Raw genomic sequence first — 16,462 nt, 5'->3', positions numbered from 1 at the left:
ATGCTAGTTTTATGTGCTGCTAGTTCTAGAGCTATAATAGATGAATAGTGGCCAACCCTTTTAAAAGGGCTGGATAATCCCTTCTGTGCATTTGTTGATGTACAAGTGTTTCTCACTAAATTAGAAAATCATCAAAAAGTTAATTTATTTCAGTTATTCAATACAAAAAGTGAAACTCATATATTATATAGAGTCATTACAAACAGAGTGATCTATTTCAAGTGTTTATTTCTGTTAATGTTGATGATTATGGCTTACAGCCAAAAAAAACCCCAAAGTCATTATCTCAGTAAATTAGAATAAATAACAAAAAACACCTGCAAAAGCTTCCTAAGTGTTTAACAAGGGCCCTTAGTCTGTTTTAGTAGGCTCCACAATCATGGGGAAGACTGCTGACTTGACAGATGTCCAGAAGGAAATCATTGACATGCTCCACAAGGAGGGTAAGCCACAAAAGGTCATTGCTAAAGAAGCTGGCTGTTGATAGAGTGCTGTAGCCAAGCAAGTTAATGAAAAGTTGAGTGGAAGAAAAAAGTGTGGTAGAAAAAGGTGCACAACTAACCGGGATAACCGCAGACTTGAAAGTATTGTTGAGAAAAGGCCATTCAAAAATTGGGGGAAGATTCACAAGGAGTGAACTGCTGCTGAAGTCATTGCTCCAAGAGCCACCACACACAGACGTATCCAGGACATGGGCTACAAGTGTCGCATTCGTTGTGTCAAGCCACTCATGACCATTAGACAACACCAGAAGCATCTTACCTGGGCCAAAGAGAAAAAGAACTGGACTGTTGCTCAATGGTCCAAGGTGTTGTTTTCAGATGAAAGTAAATTTTGCATTTCATTTGGTCCCAGAGTCTGGAGGAAGAGTTGAGAGGCACAGAATCCAAGCTGCTTGAGGTCTAATGTGAAGTTTCCACAATCAGTGATGGTTCGGGGAGCCATGTCATCTGCTGGTGTAGGTCCACTGTGTTTTATCAAGACCAAAGTCAGCGCAGCCGTCTACCAGGAAATTTTGGAGCACTTCATGCTTCCCTCTGCTGACAAACTTTTTCTAGATGGAAATTTCATTCTCCAGCAGGACTTGGCACCTGTCCACACTGCCAAAGGTAATAATCACTGGTTTAAAAACAACAGTATCACTGTGCTTGATTGGCCAGCAAGCTCGCCTGACCTTAATCCCATGGACAATCTATGGGGTATTGTCAAGAGGAAGATGAGAGACACCAGACTCTGGGCACAAATCAGATTAGCTAAAGCTAAAAATGAATTGAGGCTTGCAAGAGATGTCAAAAGCAATAATAAAGGATTTTGGGGATATGTCAAAAGTAAAAGAAAAGTCAAAGATGCTATAGGATTTTTACAGGATGAAAATGATGAAATAGTAAGTCAGGATGTTGAGAAGGCTGAACTTTTAAATTCCTATTTTGCATCTGTTTTCTCTCAGAAAGGAAATGTAACATCAACTGTTATTCACTGTCCTATTAAGGGAATAGAAGAATCCAGGATATCTATAAACAGAAAGATAGTGAGGAAACACTTAGCTAACCTAAATGAATTCAAGTCTCCAGGTCCAGATGAATTACACCCCAGAGTACTGAAGGAGATAGCAGAAGAAATTTTTGAACCCCTCTCTATAATCTTTGAAAATTCTTGGAGAACAGGAGAAGTGCCAGAAGACTGGAGAAGAGCAAATGTTGTTCCTATCTTCAAAAAGGGGAAGAAGGTGGACCCAGGTAACTATAGGCCGGTGAGTCTGACTTCTATACCAGGAAAGATCTTTGAACAAATTATTAAAGAACATGTATGTCAATACCTGGATAAGAACGAAGTGATTAAACAGAGTTAGCATGGGTTTGTAACTAATAAGTCATGTCAGACTAACTTAATTTCCTTCTATGACGGTATCACTGATTGGGTAGATCAAGGAAATGCTGTAGATATAGTATATCTTGACTTCAGCAAAGCATTTGACAAAGTCTCTCATACAATCCTTATTGAAAAAATGATTAAGTATGGAATGGACAAGGCAACTGTTGGTGGATTCATAACTGGCTTAGTGATCGGACCCAAAGAGTGGTCGTAAATGGCTGCACATCCAGTTGGAAGAATGTCTCAAGTGGGGTACCACAGGGCTCTGTCCTGGGCCCTGTATTGTTCAACATCTTTATCAATGATTTAGATGAAGGAATTGAGGGTAAACTGATTAAATTTGCTGATGACACAAAGCTAGGAGGGATAGCTAATACTAGAGAAGAGAGAGAGAGGATTCAAAAAGATTTAAATAAACTGGAGAAGTGGGCAGCAACTAACAGAATGGTTTTTAACAGGGAGAAATGCAAAGTACTACATCTGGGCAATAAAAATGGAAAAAGCATATATAGAATGGGAGGAATAGGGCTAAGTGACAGCACATGTGAAAAAGACTTGGGTATACTAATAGATCACAGACTGAATATGAGTCAACAGTGTGATGCAGCAGCAAAAAAGGCAAATGCAATTCTAGGATGTATTAACAGAAGCATACAGTCTAGATCACGTGAAGTCATTATTTCCCTCTACTCCTCTTTGGTCAGACCTCATCTGGAATATTGTGTCCAGTTTTGGGCACCACATTTTAAAAAAGACATCAACAAACTGGAGCAAGTTCAGAAAAGAGCGACCAGAATGGTGACCGGTCTGCAAACCCTGTCTTATGAGGAAAGGTTGCAGGATTTGGGAATGTTTAGTTTGCAAAAGAGAAGACTGAGAGGAGACTTAATAGCTGTCTACAAATATCTAAAGGGCTGTCACATTGTAGAAGGATCAACTTTATTCTCATTTGCACAAGGAAAGACTAGAAGCAATGGGATGAAACTGAATGGGAGGAGACACAGATTAGATATTAGAAAAAACTTTTTGACAGTTAGAGTGATCAATGAGTGGAACAGGCTGCCACGAGAAGTGGTGAGTTCTCCTTCAATGGAAGTCTTCAAACAGAGGCTGGACAGACATCTGACTGGGATGATTTAGCGAATCCTGCTTTGAGCAGGGGGTTGGACCAGATGGCCCAGGAGGTCCCTTCCAACTCTACGATTCTATGATTCTATGATTCTATGATTCTATGACCCACAATGCAGATGTGCTGAAGGCTGCTTTCAAAGCAACCTCAGCTTCCATAACACCTCAGCAATGCCACAGGCTGATTGCCTCCATGCCATGCCGCATTGATGCAGTAATTGATGCAAAAGGAGTCCCAATCCAAGTATTGAGTGCATTTACTGAACATACATTTCAGTAGGCCAACATTTCAGATTTTAAAATAAAAATAAATTTTCAAGCTGGTGTTATTAAGTATTCTAATTTGCTGAGATAATGACTTTTGGGTTTTCATTGGCTGTAAGCCATGATCCTCAACATTAACAGAAATAAACACTTGAAATGGATCACTCTGTTTATAATGACTCTATATAAGACAGCTGTGGCAAAAATTAAGAGACCACCACATCAACACCCTGTCATGGGCAGCCCATTTTCCAGACCTGAACCCCATTTAAAATGACTGGAATGTAATCAAGAGGAAGATGGTCACAAGCCATCAAACAAAGAAGAACTGCTTAAATTTTTTGCTCCAGAAGCAGTGTGAAAGACTGGTGGCAAGCATGCCAAGACGCATGAAAGTTGTTTTTAAAAAAACATGGTTATTCCACAAAATATTGATTTCTGAACTCTTCCTGAGTTAAAACATTCACTGAATCACACTATAGGAACGGAAAAAAGTGCAAATAGGGTCTTATCCGAGAAACAGGGTAAGAAACGTATTAAAATTCTACTCACCTGATATAGGAGAGGTATAGTGCATGAAATTATCAGTCAGCTGCCGCACATCCAAAAGGTCAAACCAGTGACCGCCGAAACATATAGTTAAATGGAACTTTTTTATGGATTCAGTGCGCTGCTTAACATAACACACAATTACTCGTGCATTAGAAGATCGATGTTTTATTCATTTCTTTTTCCCAACGCGTTTCGAAGTACACATCACTTCTTCCTCAGGGGATGATATATGGTATGTGTACTCATACATATTACTCAAAAATATACCTATAAAGAGAAAAATCAGACAAACTGAACATTTGAAAGTGGTCTCTTAATTTTTGCCAAAGATGTATATGTGTTTCACTTTTTATATTGAAGAATTAAAATAAATTATCTTTTTGATGATATTCTAATTTTGTGAGAAGCACTTGTATATGAATAGTTGTCTGGCTTTACAATAGAACATAATAAAATCTAGTCTCTTCATTCATCTTACTTGCTTGTCCATTAATCTTATTGATCTCCCATATTGCTTGTTTCTTTTCTATGTAGGAATGAGTGGACTTCTTCACAGAGATGGAAGATTTATGCTTGGGATACGCATTTTAAGTTTCCAACCAGGATGATAGTTACAGTGGTTCTCTGTTTGATCTGCCTGTATAATGTATGTTACACACCAATTAAGCCTAAAGTCCCCCATTCACATTTAATGACCGTTGGCCGAATGACGGTTTGGCCAATTGTTCGGCTGACAGCTATCTTGGACATCTCTCCCATACTCAGGAGCGCTCCTGTGTTCTCTATGCATCAGCCGCTGCCAGACATGTCTGAAAGAACATCACGGGAAGGTCAAAAGGATTGGCAGTCTGAAATCAGACATGATGGAAACTTTAACCCCTTCACGACCTTTGACGCCACATAGGCATCATGAAAAGTCGTGCCAAAACGACCCATGACGCCTATGTGGCGTCATGACTTTAAAGTCCCCCTGTGGGTCGGGTGACCGGGGTCATTGCAAGGTCACCTGACCCGCAGATACAGGGGGCTTTGTTCTTCACCACAGGGGGCGTGGCTTCACCCCATGTGGCTACGATCGCTCTGATTGGCTGTTAAATGTGAAACAGCCAATCAGAGCGATAGTAATATTTCATCCATGAAAATGGATGAAATATTACAATCCAGCCATGGCCGATGCTGAAAAAGCATCGGACATGGCTGGAGACACTAAGTTAACCCCCCCGCCGACTGACGGCGGCGATCGGGCACCGCCACCGATTGACGGCGGCGATCGGCCACCGATTGACGGCGGCGATCGGCCGCCGCTGTCACAATCTGCCCCCTTCCCTCTGCTCCCTCCACCTTCCAATCCCCCCACGATACTCACTAACCCCCCTGGCCGTCCCGGTGTCCGGCCGTCCCGGTCTATGGGCGCCGCCATCTTGGAAAATGGCGGGTGCATGCGCAGTGCGCCCGCCGGCATTTCCCAGCGGCAGATTCATTTTTTTATTTTGATCACTGTGATAAACTCTCACAGTGATCAAAATAAAAAAAAGTAAATCACCGCCCCCCCTTATCACCCCCCACAGGGACAAATAATAAAATATTTTTATTTTTCAATTAGGGTTAGAAATAGGGTTAGGGTTAGAAATAGGGTTAGGGCTAGGGTTAGGGTTAGGGCTAGGGCTAGGGTTAGGGCTAGGGTTAGGGTTAGGGCTAGGGTTAGGGGTGGGTTGGGGTTGGGAATAGGGTTAGGTTTGTGATTAGAGTTAGAGTTGGGATTAGGGTTAGGGGTGTGTTGGGATTATGATTAGGGTTGGGATTAGGGTTAGGGTTGTGTTGGGGTTAGGGTTGGAGATAGAATTGAGGGGTTTCCACTGTTTAGGCACATCAGGGGGTCTCCAAACACGACATGGCCCCACCATTTATTCCAGCCAATTTTGCATTCAAAAAGTCGAACAGTGTTGCCTCCATTCCGAGCCCCTACGTGTGCCCAAACAGTGGTTTACCCCCACAGATGGGGTATCAGTGTACTCAGGAAAAATTGCACAAGAACTTTGGGGGTCTAATTTTTCCTGTTACCCTTGGGAAAATTAAAAATTGGGGGCTAAAAAAATAATTTTTGTGGAGAAAAATTATTTTTTATTTTCACGGCTCTGTTATACACTTCTGTGAAGCACTTGGGGGTTCAACATACTCACCACACATCTAGATTAGTTCCTTGGGTGGTCTAATTTCCAAAATGGGGTCACTTGTGGGGGGTTTCCACTGTTTAGGTACATCAGGGTCTCTGCAAACGTAACATGACGCCCGCAGACCATTCCATCAAGTCGACATTTCAAAACATCACTACTTCCCTTCCGAGCCCCAACTTGTGCCCAAACAGTGGTCCCCCCACTTATGGGGTACCAGCGTACTCAGGAAAAACTGGTCAACAACTTTTGGGGTCCAATTTATCTTATTACCCTTGTGAAAATAAAAAATAGTGGGCTAGAAATCATTTTTTGAGGGAAAAAAATATTTTTTATTTTCACGGTTCTGCGTTATACACTTCTGTGAAGCACTTGGGGGTTCAATGTGTTCACCACACATCTAGATAAGCTCCTTAGGGGGTCTAGTTTCCAAAATGGGGTCATTTGTGGGGGGTTTCCACTGTTTCGGTACATCAGGGGCTCTGCAAACGTAACATGGCGCCCGCAGACCATTCCATCAAGTCGACATTTCAAAACGTCACTACTTCCCTTCCGAGCCCCAACGTGTGCCCAAACAGTGGTCCCCTCCACTTATGGGGTACCAGCGTACTCAGGACAAACTGGACAACAACTTTTGGAGTCCAATTTATCTTATTACCCTTGTGAAAATAAAAAATAGTGGGCTAAAAATTATTTTTTGAGGGAAAATTTTTTTTTTTTATTTTCACAGTTCTGCGTTATAAACTTCTGTGAAGCACTTGGGGGTTCAGAGTGCTCACCACACATCTAGATAAGCTCCTTAGGGGGTCTAGTTTCCAAAATGGGGTCACTTGTGGGGGAGCTCCAATGTTTAGGCACACAGGGGCTCTCCAAACATGACATGGTGTCCGCTAACGATTGGAGCTAATTTTCCATTCAAAAAGTCAAATGGCGCTCCTTCCCTTCCAGCCCCTGCCATGCGCCCAAACAGTGGTTTATGACCACATATGAGATATCGGTGTACTCAGGAGAAATTGACCAACAAATTTTAGGATCCATTTTGTCCTGTTGCCCATGTAAAAGAACATTTTTGTGAAAAAAAAGTACTTTTTTTTTTTTACGGATCAATTTGTGGAGCACCTGGGGGTTCAAATTGCTCATTATGCATCTAGATAAGTTCCTTGGAGGGTCTAGTTTCCAAAATGGGGTCTTTTTTGGGGGAGCTCCAATGTTTAGGCACACAGGGACTCTCCAAATGTGACAAGGCAACCGCTAAATATTCCAGCATATTTTCCATTCAAAAAGTCAAATGGCGCTCCTTCCCTTCTGAGCCCTGCCGCGTGCACAAACAGTGGTTTATGACCACATATGAGGTATTGGTGTACTCAGGAGAAATTGCCCAACAAATTTTAGGATCCATTTTATCCTGTTGCCCATGTGAAAATGAAAAAACTGAGGTTAAAAGAAAATTTTTGTGAAAAAAAGTCCTTTTTTTTTTACGGATCAATTTGTGAAGCACCTGGGGATTCAAATTGCTCATTATGCATCTAGATAAGTTTCTTGGGGGGTCTAGTTTCCAAAATGGGGTCACTTGTGGGGGAGCTCCAATGCTTAGGCGCACAGGGGCTCTCCAAACGCGACATGGCAAGCGCTAAATATTCCAGCATATTTTCCATTCAAAAAGTCAAATGGCGCTCCTTCCCTTCTGAGCCCTGCCGTGCGCCCAAACAGTGGTTTATGACCACATATGAGGTATCGATGTACTCAGGAGAAATTGCCCAACAAATTTTATGATCCATTTTATCCTGTTACCCACGTGAAAATGAAAAAATTGATGCTAAAAGAAAATTTTTGTTGGAAAAATTAAAACGTCCATTTTTTTCCTTCCACGTTGCTTTAGTTCCTGTGAAGCACCTGAAGGGTTAATAATCTTCTTGAATGTAGTTTTGAGTAGCTTGAGGGGTGCACTTTTTAGAATGGTGTCACATTTGGGTATTTTCTGCCATATAGATCCCTCAAAGTGGCTTCAAATGTGAGGTGGTCCCTAAAAAGAATGGTTTTGTAAATTTTGTTGTAAAAATAAGAAATCGCTGGTCAACTTTTAACCCTTATAACTCCCTAACAAATAAATGTTGTTTCCAAAATTGTGCTGATGTAAAGTAGACATGTGGGAAATGTTATTTAGTAACTATTTTGTGTCGCATACCTCTCTGGTTTAACAGAATAAAAATTCAAAATTTGAAAATTGCGACATTTTCAAAATGTTCACCAAATTTCCATTTTTCCACAAATAAACGCAATAATTATCGACCAAAATTTACCACTATCATGAAGCCCAATATGTCACGAAAAAACATTCTCAGAATCGCTAGGATCCGTTGAAGCGTTCTTGAGTTATTACCTCATAAAGGGACACTGGTCAGAATTGCAAAAAATGGCCAGGTCATTAAGGTCAAAATAGGCTGGGTCATGAAGGGGTTAAAGGGGCTGTCCAATACTCAGACAACCCCTTATCGATTTCAATATTCCCCCTTGTAGGATAAAAACGCCTTATACTCAACCACGGTTCATTCGCCAATACAACAACTTTGGCGGCAGGTCTCTCGTGACGTTATGTCACATACTCCTAGTGCTAATCAGTGGCAGCACTAATGGGCCTCTTCATTCTCAATTCCTTGATGAAACTGATATAGGGAACACGTGAGAGCTGCTGCTGCTCTCTGGTGACTTCTGGCTGTCAGTTATATCTGAAGAAAGTGAGAGAGAAGAGTTCCTTCAGCAGGTGATAATTGGCTTAAACACATAATAACATCATGAGAGCCCTGGGAGACTCTGCGTCTATGGCAATAGAATGGCACTAGAGCTACATACAGTGGGGAAAAAAAGTATTTAGTCAGTCAGCAATAGTGCAAGTTCCACCACTTAAAAAGATGAGAGGCGTCTGTAATTTACATCATAGGTAGACCTCAACTATGGGAGACAAACTGAGAAAAAAAAATCCAGAAAATCACATTGTCTGTTTTTTTTTTCATTTTATTTGCATATTATGGTGGAAAATAAGTATTTGGTCAGAAACAAGCAATCAAGATTTCTGGCTCTCACAGACCTGTAACTTCTTCTTTAAGAGTCTCCTCTTTCCTCCACTCATTACCTGTAGTAATGGCACCTGTTTAAACTTGTTATCAGTATAAAAAGACACCTGGGCACACCCTCAAACAGTCTGACTCCAAACTCCACTATGGTGAAGACCAAAGAGCTGTCAATGGACACCAGAAACAAAATTGTAGCCCTGCACCAGGCTGGGAAGACTGAATCTGCAATAGCCAACCAGCTTGGAGTGAAGAAATCAACTGTGGGAGCAATAATTAGAAAATGGAAGACATACAAGACCACTGATAATCTCCCTCGATCTGGTGCTCCACGCAAAATCCCACCCCGTGGGGTCAGAATGATCACAAGAACGGTGAGCAAAAATCCCAGAACCACGCGGGGGGACCTAGTGAATGAACTGCAGAGAGCTGGGACCAATGTAACAAGGCCTACCATAAGTAACACACTACGCCACCATGGACTCAGATCCTGCAGTGCCAGACGTGTCCCACTGCTTAAGCCTGTAGATGTCCGGGCCCGTCTGAAGTTTGCTAGAGAGCATTTGGATGATCCAGAGGAGTTTTGGGAGAATGTCCTATGGTCTGATGAAACCAAACTGGAACTGTTTGGTAGAAACACAACTTGTCGTGTTTGGAGGAAAAAGAATACTGAGTTGCATCCATCAAACACCATACCTACTGTAAAGCATGGTGGTGGAAACATCATGCTTTGGGGCTGTTTCTCTGCAAAGGGGCCAGGACGACTGATCCGGGTACATGAAAGAATGAATGGGGCCATGTATCGTGAGATTTTGAGTGCAAACCTCCTTCCATCAGCAAGGGCATTGAAGATGAAACGTGGCTGGGTCTTTCAACATGACAATGATCCAAAGCACACCGCCAGGGCAACGAAGGAGTGGCTTCGTAAGAAGCATTTCAAGGTCCTGGAGTGGCCTAGCCAGTCTCCAGATCTCAACCCTATAGAAAACCTTTGGAGGGAGTTGAAAGTCCGTGTTGCCAAGCGAAAAGCCAAAAACATCACTGCTCTAGAGGAGATCTGCATGGAGGAATGGGCCAACATACCAACAACAGTGTGTGGCAACCTTGTGAAGACTTACAGAAAACGTTTGACCTCTGTCATTGCCAACAAAGGATATATCACAAAGTATTGAGATGAAATTTTGTTTCTGACCAAATACTTATTTTCCACCATAATATGCAAATAAAATGAAAAAAAAACAGATAATGTGATTTTCTGGATTTTTTTTTCTCAGTTTGTCTCCCATAGTTGAGGTCTACCTATGATGTAAATTACAGACGCCTCTCATCTTTTTAAGTGGTGGAACTTGCACTATTGCTGACTGACTAAATACTTTTTTTCCCCACTGTATATGGTGTTATTATTCTGTGTGTGGGAATAGTGTAATTGAGGAAGGTTGACCGAGTAATGGACAACACATTCACTGTAACTCTCCTAACAATCAATTGTCCGGGGCTCTCATGCACATTAGACTGATAACTGAACTGTATGTATGGGAGGCTTAGGTCGGCACTTTGTAGTCTAACTATTGACAGGATGTCAATGTTTTACTGTCTACAGCTAATGCTTTTTTCAGTTTTTCCTTATAGATTTATTTATTTCACCAAAAGCTGTGAACGGCCTGGACAGTTGGATACTGGAAAAAGTTAATCTCTCCTTTACCAATCAAACCATATTCATGTTACTATTGTTAAAAGGTTAGATGCCAAACATTAATAAATGTCAGTCGGTACAATAAGTGCTACTATTGGCATTCATACTGTTCCTGTGTCTGTTTTTTACAGATTGCTGGTTTTATTCAACCTTCCCTTCTGTTTTCACAAGTGTTGTCTACGTCTTGCACGTGCTCTCAAGCTACAGGTATCATTGATCTCTTGTATTCACCACCAATGATGATAGTTTATAAAAAGGCAAAAAAGCAAACGTCTTTACAGTTTTGTAGTGATAATTTCAGTTGGTGCTGTGCTAAAATTTAAGATACAATAGACTATTTAGCATTAGCATTTGAAAAATGTCCAAATTGCCAAGATGTATCTTTGGTAATGTAAAAAATAATTGGCGCATATTCCATTACTACTGCACTTTTGTAACATTTACTAAACTAATTCTTTGTTTTAGAAAAGAATTGAAGAAACTTTATAAAGGTGCCTCAGAGATTCCAAAAACTGGCCGCCCTGCTGTTGTCCTGGTAATGTTTGGTAATTAATGTCAGTAATCTGATTTATTACAATTTGGGCTTCTGTAGAACATTGTTGCGTTGATCATTGATGTTTTCCAACTTTTTCACCAGACTTGCGCAACAAAATCAAAGTTGAGATAAGGGTCTAATACAATTGTTTCATTGAAAGTGTTTCTGGAGCAGTAGTGTTTTAATGTTTGCACACGCACCCCTGGCTAAAATGTGTTTATTCTGTCTGCATATAAAGCAATTCATCTAATTTTGTAATAGCCAGCCCAACAGACAGGCAGAAAGTTAGTGGCACTTAGTGACAAGGCCTATGGCTGTTTGGCTTCTTCATTTGATTTTTTTAAGGCATCAGCATCATTCAAAACAATTGCTTGTCACAAATATCCAGAAGTCAAAATAGGCCCAAGTTAGTACAAACAATAAAATGACACATTCTATAGCACAGCAATAAAAAAAAATACCATCTTACAAATAAAGGACAAAAAGACACTTAGAATGTTGCAATCATTCAGAATTTCATAATAAATGGTCCAAGATCACCGGCTTCACCTGATAACATATATTGTAACTAAAACTGCTATAGAATACGAATGGAGGGGCAAAGCTGGGATACAATGCCTTACGAAAGTATTCGGCCCCCTGGAGTTTTTCAACCTAAAGATACCAAATGTAAATTTTTGGTGAAGAATCAACAACAAGTGGGACACAATTGTGAAGTTGAACAAATTTTTTTGGTTATTTTAAATTTTTATGGAAATTAAAAAAACTGAAAAGTGGGGCGTGCAATATTATTCGGCCCCTTTACTTTAAGTGCAACAAACTCACTCCAGAAGTTCATTGTGGATCTCTGAATGATCCAACATTGTCCTAAATGACTAATAATGATAATTATAATCTACCTGTGTGTAATCAAGTCTTTGTATAAATGCACCTGCTCTGTGATAGTTTCAGGGTTCTGTTTGAAGCACAGAGAGCAACATGAAGACCAAGGAACACAACAGGCAGGTCCGTGATACTGTTGTGGAGAAGTTTAAAGCTGGATTTGGATACAAAATGATTTCCAAAACTTTAAACATCCCAAGGAGCACTGTGCAGGCGATCATATTGAAATGGAAGGAGTATCATATCACTGCAAATCTACCAAGACCCGGCCTTCCCTCTAAACTTTCATCTCATTGATTTCACACAGTGCCAAGGTTGCAGGAGTGGCTTCCGTCTGTTCCAGTGATCACAGTGTTTTCAGTAGGGGTGAGCTGGTTTTCCTCCATTATCACTGGATTTTAGACACTTGTGGCAATGGAACGGAACCAAAAAAACTTGAATTGAATGATTATGAGGTGTATATCAATATTTTTCTCCATATAGTGTATATCATGGAAATGATCTCCATTAGTTACCTTTTACATCTAAGTCTGAATCCTCTCAAACAACCTCTGCCACTAGGGGGTACTGTGCTTGCCTTGTCAATTAGAGGATTTAGACACAGTCTGTTTTACATTAGTCTGACTGGGACTTGTCCCTTCCAGACATAGTGTCTATGTCCTGCTGCAGAGTGCTGATTATCTGTTATAATCCACTCTCTGCATTGAGCCTTGGACAGGACCACTCCCTATTTAAACCCACAGCAGCTAGAGATTCCCATACGCATTAAATGTCTGTCAGCCAAACAATACTTACATCGACCATTCAGCCGAGAGGTCTCTTGGACATCTCTCCCATACACAGGAGCACTCATGCACTTATTCGGCTGAGTACTCTCATGTGCTCTATAAGAATGTCACCTACAGACATCTCTACCAGCGGCTTACCTAGTGGAGAACAAAGCAATCGGCAATCCGAAATCGAGCGTGCCTGATCAACATCTCCCCTGACAATCAGCTGGCTGGCAATTCCATACACATTAGGATAAGTTCACATGAGCATATAAAAAATTGTATAATCCATGTGCCATCCGTTTTTTTCACAGCAGCAGTTATTAATAAGACCATAAATAATTTCTTATTGTTATAGAATCGCAATGTATCTGTAAAAAAAAAGGATGCTATATGGTGGTTCATACAGCATTTGAATTTTTTTCCCCACCTATATGCTTGACTGGGTGAGTCTCTTCCAATACACAGAATAAGGCCGGTTTCACATGTCCTGATATTTCCGATATGGAAAAACCGGAAAAACCGGTACCACAGATATCAATTTCCGTGTGTCAGTGTGTGTACTACATGTGGCACACATGTGGCAACCGTGTGCCACCCATATGCCGCATTAGGACAGCCGCAGGGGATGAAGCGCTATTTCAAGCTGCTGTCCCCGGCAGCTGGTGCTGAAGCCGGCTGTCATCCATTCTCCCCTGCTCTGCTGCAATCAGCCTGAGCAGAGGAGAATGAATGAATGAATGAATGAAAAACTGACCTGCTGTGACGTCCAGACCATGGGAGAATGCAAGTGATGAGATCACTATGTTAGAGCTTTAACTGCCATGATCTCATCACTAGCATTCTTCCATGGTCCGGAGGTCACAGCAGGTCAGTTTTTCATTTATTCATTCTCCTCTGCTCGCCGGCAGAGCAGGGAGAAAGGATGACAGCGGCTTTCAGCACCTGCCACCAGGGAACAGCGGCTTACAGTAGTGCTACTTCCCCGGAGGCCGTCCATGCACACGGAGGACAGTGTGCACTGTTCTCTGAGTGCACGCGTGCGGCATGTTTTGCGGCCTGTGTGTCTGGGTGAAAACGGACATGTCTGCGTGTTTTGCACACGGACTTGTGTCAGTGTCTCCGGTATGTGAGAAAACTGTCACCACATGTACTGGAGACACTGACGTGTGAAACCGGCCAAAACTAGTGAATGCTGCAGGTTTTTTTTACATGCAGATTTGGCTAGTGAAATAAATAGCTCACCTGCAGTACCCCATTGAATTATAATGGTCCTAGTGCTGTCTGTTTTTTAAAGACAGTGAAGAGAAAACAGCTGCACTCTGGGAAATTTTTGATTTTCAATGCAAAAATTTTTTTATTGAAGACACCACAGGGAAATCGTGCGTTGAGGTAACGTTTCGACCCTTTGTCGGGTTTTTTCAAACCTTACTAGAAAAGACACATACAAAGATAGACATTAGGCTATAAAAAGTGATAATCACAAAAATGTACAAACTCTGTAGAGTTTTATACAGATATACATATTTACACAATTACATATTTACACTATGTACAAAATCATCATGTACAGGATCGTTGTGTGCAAAATCATTGTAGATCAAAATTGTACAAATCAATGAGTTAGCTCATAGGATGTTGGAGTTAGATCCAGTAAATATTGATTGAAGCAGCCGTGGAGCTGGGTTACGGCGACGCCGGCATAACAGAGCAAATGACATAAATGCAACATAATTAGGCAGTGCAAGCATGGAGACTGACCTTAAAGCACAAGAGAAAAAGAAGCAATCACGGCAGTATGAATGTGCAGGAGGGGCTGAAAAAAGATGAAAAAAACAAGAGGTTTGGACCAGTATAGGAAACTGCAGTAAGGAAAAGAAAAGGGATAGGAGGGACAGAGGAGAGACATACCTAAAGTGCCATATGTAGAAGTCCGGTATGGCAGGGACCAGGTAGAGGTCCTGATATGAGCTGAGGGGACAGATAGTGCGAGAGTTAACAGCATAAAAGCATTCTAAAGTAGCGCACAGTGCAGCAGTGCTGCAGGACATACCTGGAAGCGTGGGGCACCAAGCACCATCTGTGGTGTAGTGTGCAGGCATTGGTGGTCAGTGGGTTAAAGTACCCTGAAGACCGGAAGTCAGTGGGAGTGTCTGAGGTGTGCTGCTGTGTGGAAAACATAAGTGGTGTGTACTGAAGCTGAAGCTTGTAGCGCTGTTGGTGGGGGCGCCTGCGCTGTGTGCTGGAGGTAGAAACTACAAGTTAAAGAGGAGACAAACAAAAGTGTACCCGGCGCCTGCGTAGTAGCACTGGGGAAAGGGAGGGGGGAGAGAGAGAGGAGAGAGTCAGACTGAGCCGTGAAGCAAGATAGATGAGGAGAGAGGAGAGAGGGAGGGCACAAAACAAGGAGGAAGAAGAGGTAGGGGGATAGAACAGAAGTAAAAGAGGAGTGGGAGGAGAACATAAAAAGAAGGAATTAATGAATGAGGTGAAAAAAATGAGAATAATGAACAAAATGGATGAAATGGATCAAAGGGATGGAAAAAAACAAGGAAATAAAGTAGAATGAAATAAGAGGGGATGAAATAAATCTAGAGTAAAAATGAAAAACGGGAAATAAAAATGAAAAAAAATGCTGAAGAAAATGATGAAAGAATGAAAAGAAACAAATGAATAGAAAAAGAAAAAAAGAAGAAAAAATAAAAAATAAAAAAATGAAAAATGAAATGGTAATAGGACAAATGGAAATTTTTTTTAAAAAAATGAAAGAAATGAAGAAATACAAATAATAATAAAAATCTTGATAATAATAAAAATTGAAAAAATAAAAATTGACAAAATAATAATAACAATTGAAATAAAAATAATAATAAAATTCATAAAAATAAAGATGAAAAAATGATGAAATGATGAAGATGAAAAAATGAGAAAAAGAAAAAATATATTAAAGTAAATGGGAAAAATAAGAAAAAAAGTGAGAAAGGAAAAAAGTTAAAAACAAAAAAATATAAAGAAAAAGATAAAAAAAAAATAGAAATAGAAAAATACCAGTACTTACCCTGATGGGTGTAAAATGTAAGGGTCAAGGCGCCTGAAAAATTAGGAAGAGTTAGTATACAGAAGAAGTGAAAGTCAACATGCTATATACATACCTGCAAATATAAAGTTCACATTTTAAGTATGCAACAGAATCCGATAACAAGCAGACAAGCAAGAGACCAGTGCTATTACTTATCTGAAAACCATATCTAGTTCCCTCTTAAGGCCCTTGGGAGATAAGGTCTGTAAGGTGTAAATCCAAAAGGATTCCCTTTCTCGTAAGCGTTTAATGTGGTCACCACCCCGTCATGGTTTTTCGATCTGTTCCAATATTTGGAAGCGTAATTAAGAGACCGAGTGGTTAGTGGTTACGAAGTGATGAGGAAGAGGAAGCCATGTCTTTTTGCATCTAATGTTCGAATTGTGGCTCGTTATACAGTCACGGATGTGTTGTGTCATTTCACCGACATAAAGTAAACCACATGGGC

The 16,462-nt window shown here is 40.8% G+C and overlaps 1 protein-coding gene and 1 long non-coding RNA gene across 2 annotated transcripts in view; one reads left to right on the top strand and one right to left on the bottom strand.

The window, feature by feature from the left end:
• The window catches only part of LOC141093141 (stimulated by retinoic acid gene 6 protein-like), a 196,020-nt gene that overhangs the window by 80,342 nt on the left and 99,216 nt on the right, over positions 1–16,462 (top strand). The window contains exons 9-12 of the mRNA XM_073579614.1: positions 4,351–4,462; positions 10,672–10,792; positions 10,880–10,955; positions 11,214–11,283. Of these exons, the coding sequence (XP_073435715.1) occupies positions 4,351–4,462; positions 10,672–10,792; positions 10,880–10,955; positions 11,214–11,283 (379 nt within the window). The remainder of the gene's footprint in view (positions 1–4,350; positions 4,463–10,671; positions 10,793–10,879; positions 10,956–11,213; positions 11,284–16,462) is intronic.
• LOC141093142 (uncharacterized) overlaps positions 14,667–16,462 on the bottom strand; it is a 185,574-nt gene continuing 183,778 nt past the window's right edge. The window contains exons 2-4 of the long non-coding RNA XR_012232991.1: positions 15,994–16,026; positions 14,847–14,906; positions 14,667–14,751 (exon numbers count right to left, since the gene is read on the bottom strand). This is a non-coding gene — a long non-coding RNA (uncharacterized lncRNA). The remainder of the gene's footprint in view (positions 14,752–14,846; positions 14,907–15,993; positions 16,027–16,462) is intronic.

Source organism: Dendrobates tinctorius, unplaced genomic scaffold (genome assembly GCF_039654945.1).
Source record: "Dendrobates tinctorius isolate UK_male_01 unplaced genomic scaffold, ASM3965494v1 ptg000062l, whole genome shotgun sequence".
In the NCBI taxonomy this organism is placed as follows: domain Eukaryota; kingdom Metazoa; phylum Chordata; class Amphibia; order Anura; family Dendrobatidae; genus Dendrobates; species Dendrobates tinctorius.
The sequence above is the reverse complement of the archived record's forward strand: the minus strand, read 5'-3'. Positions and strand labels throughout refer to the sequence as shown.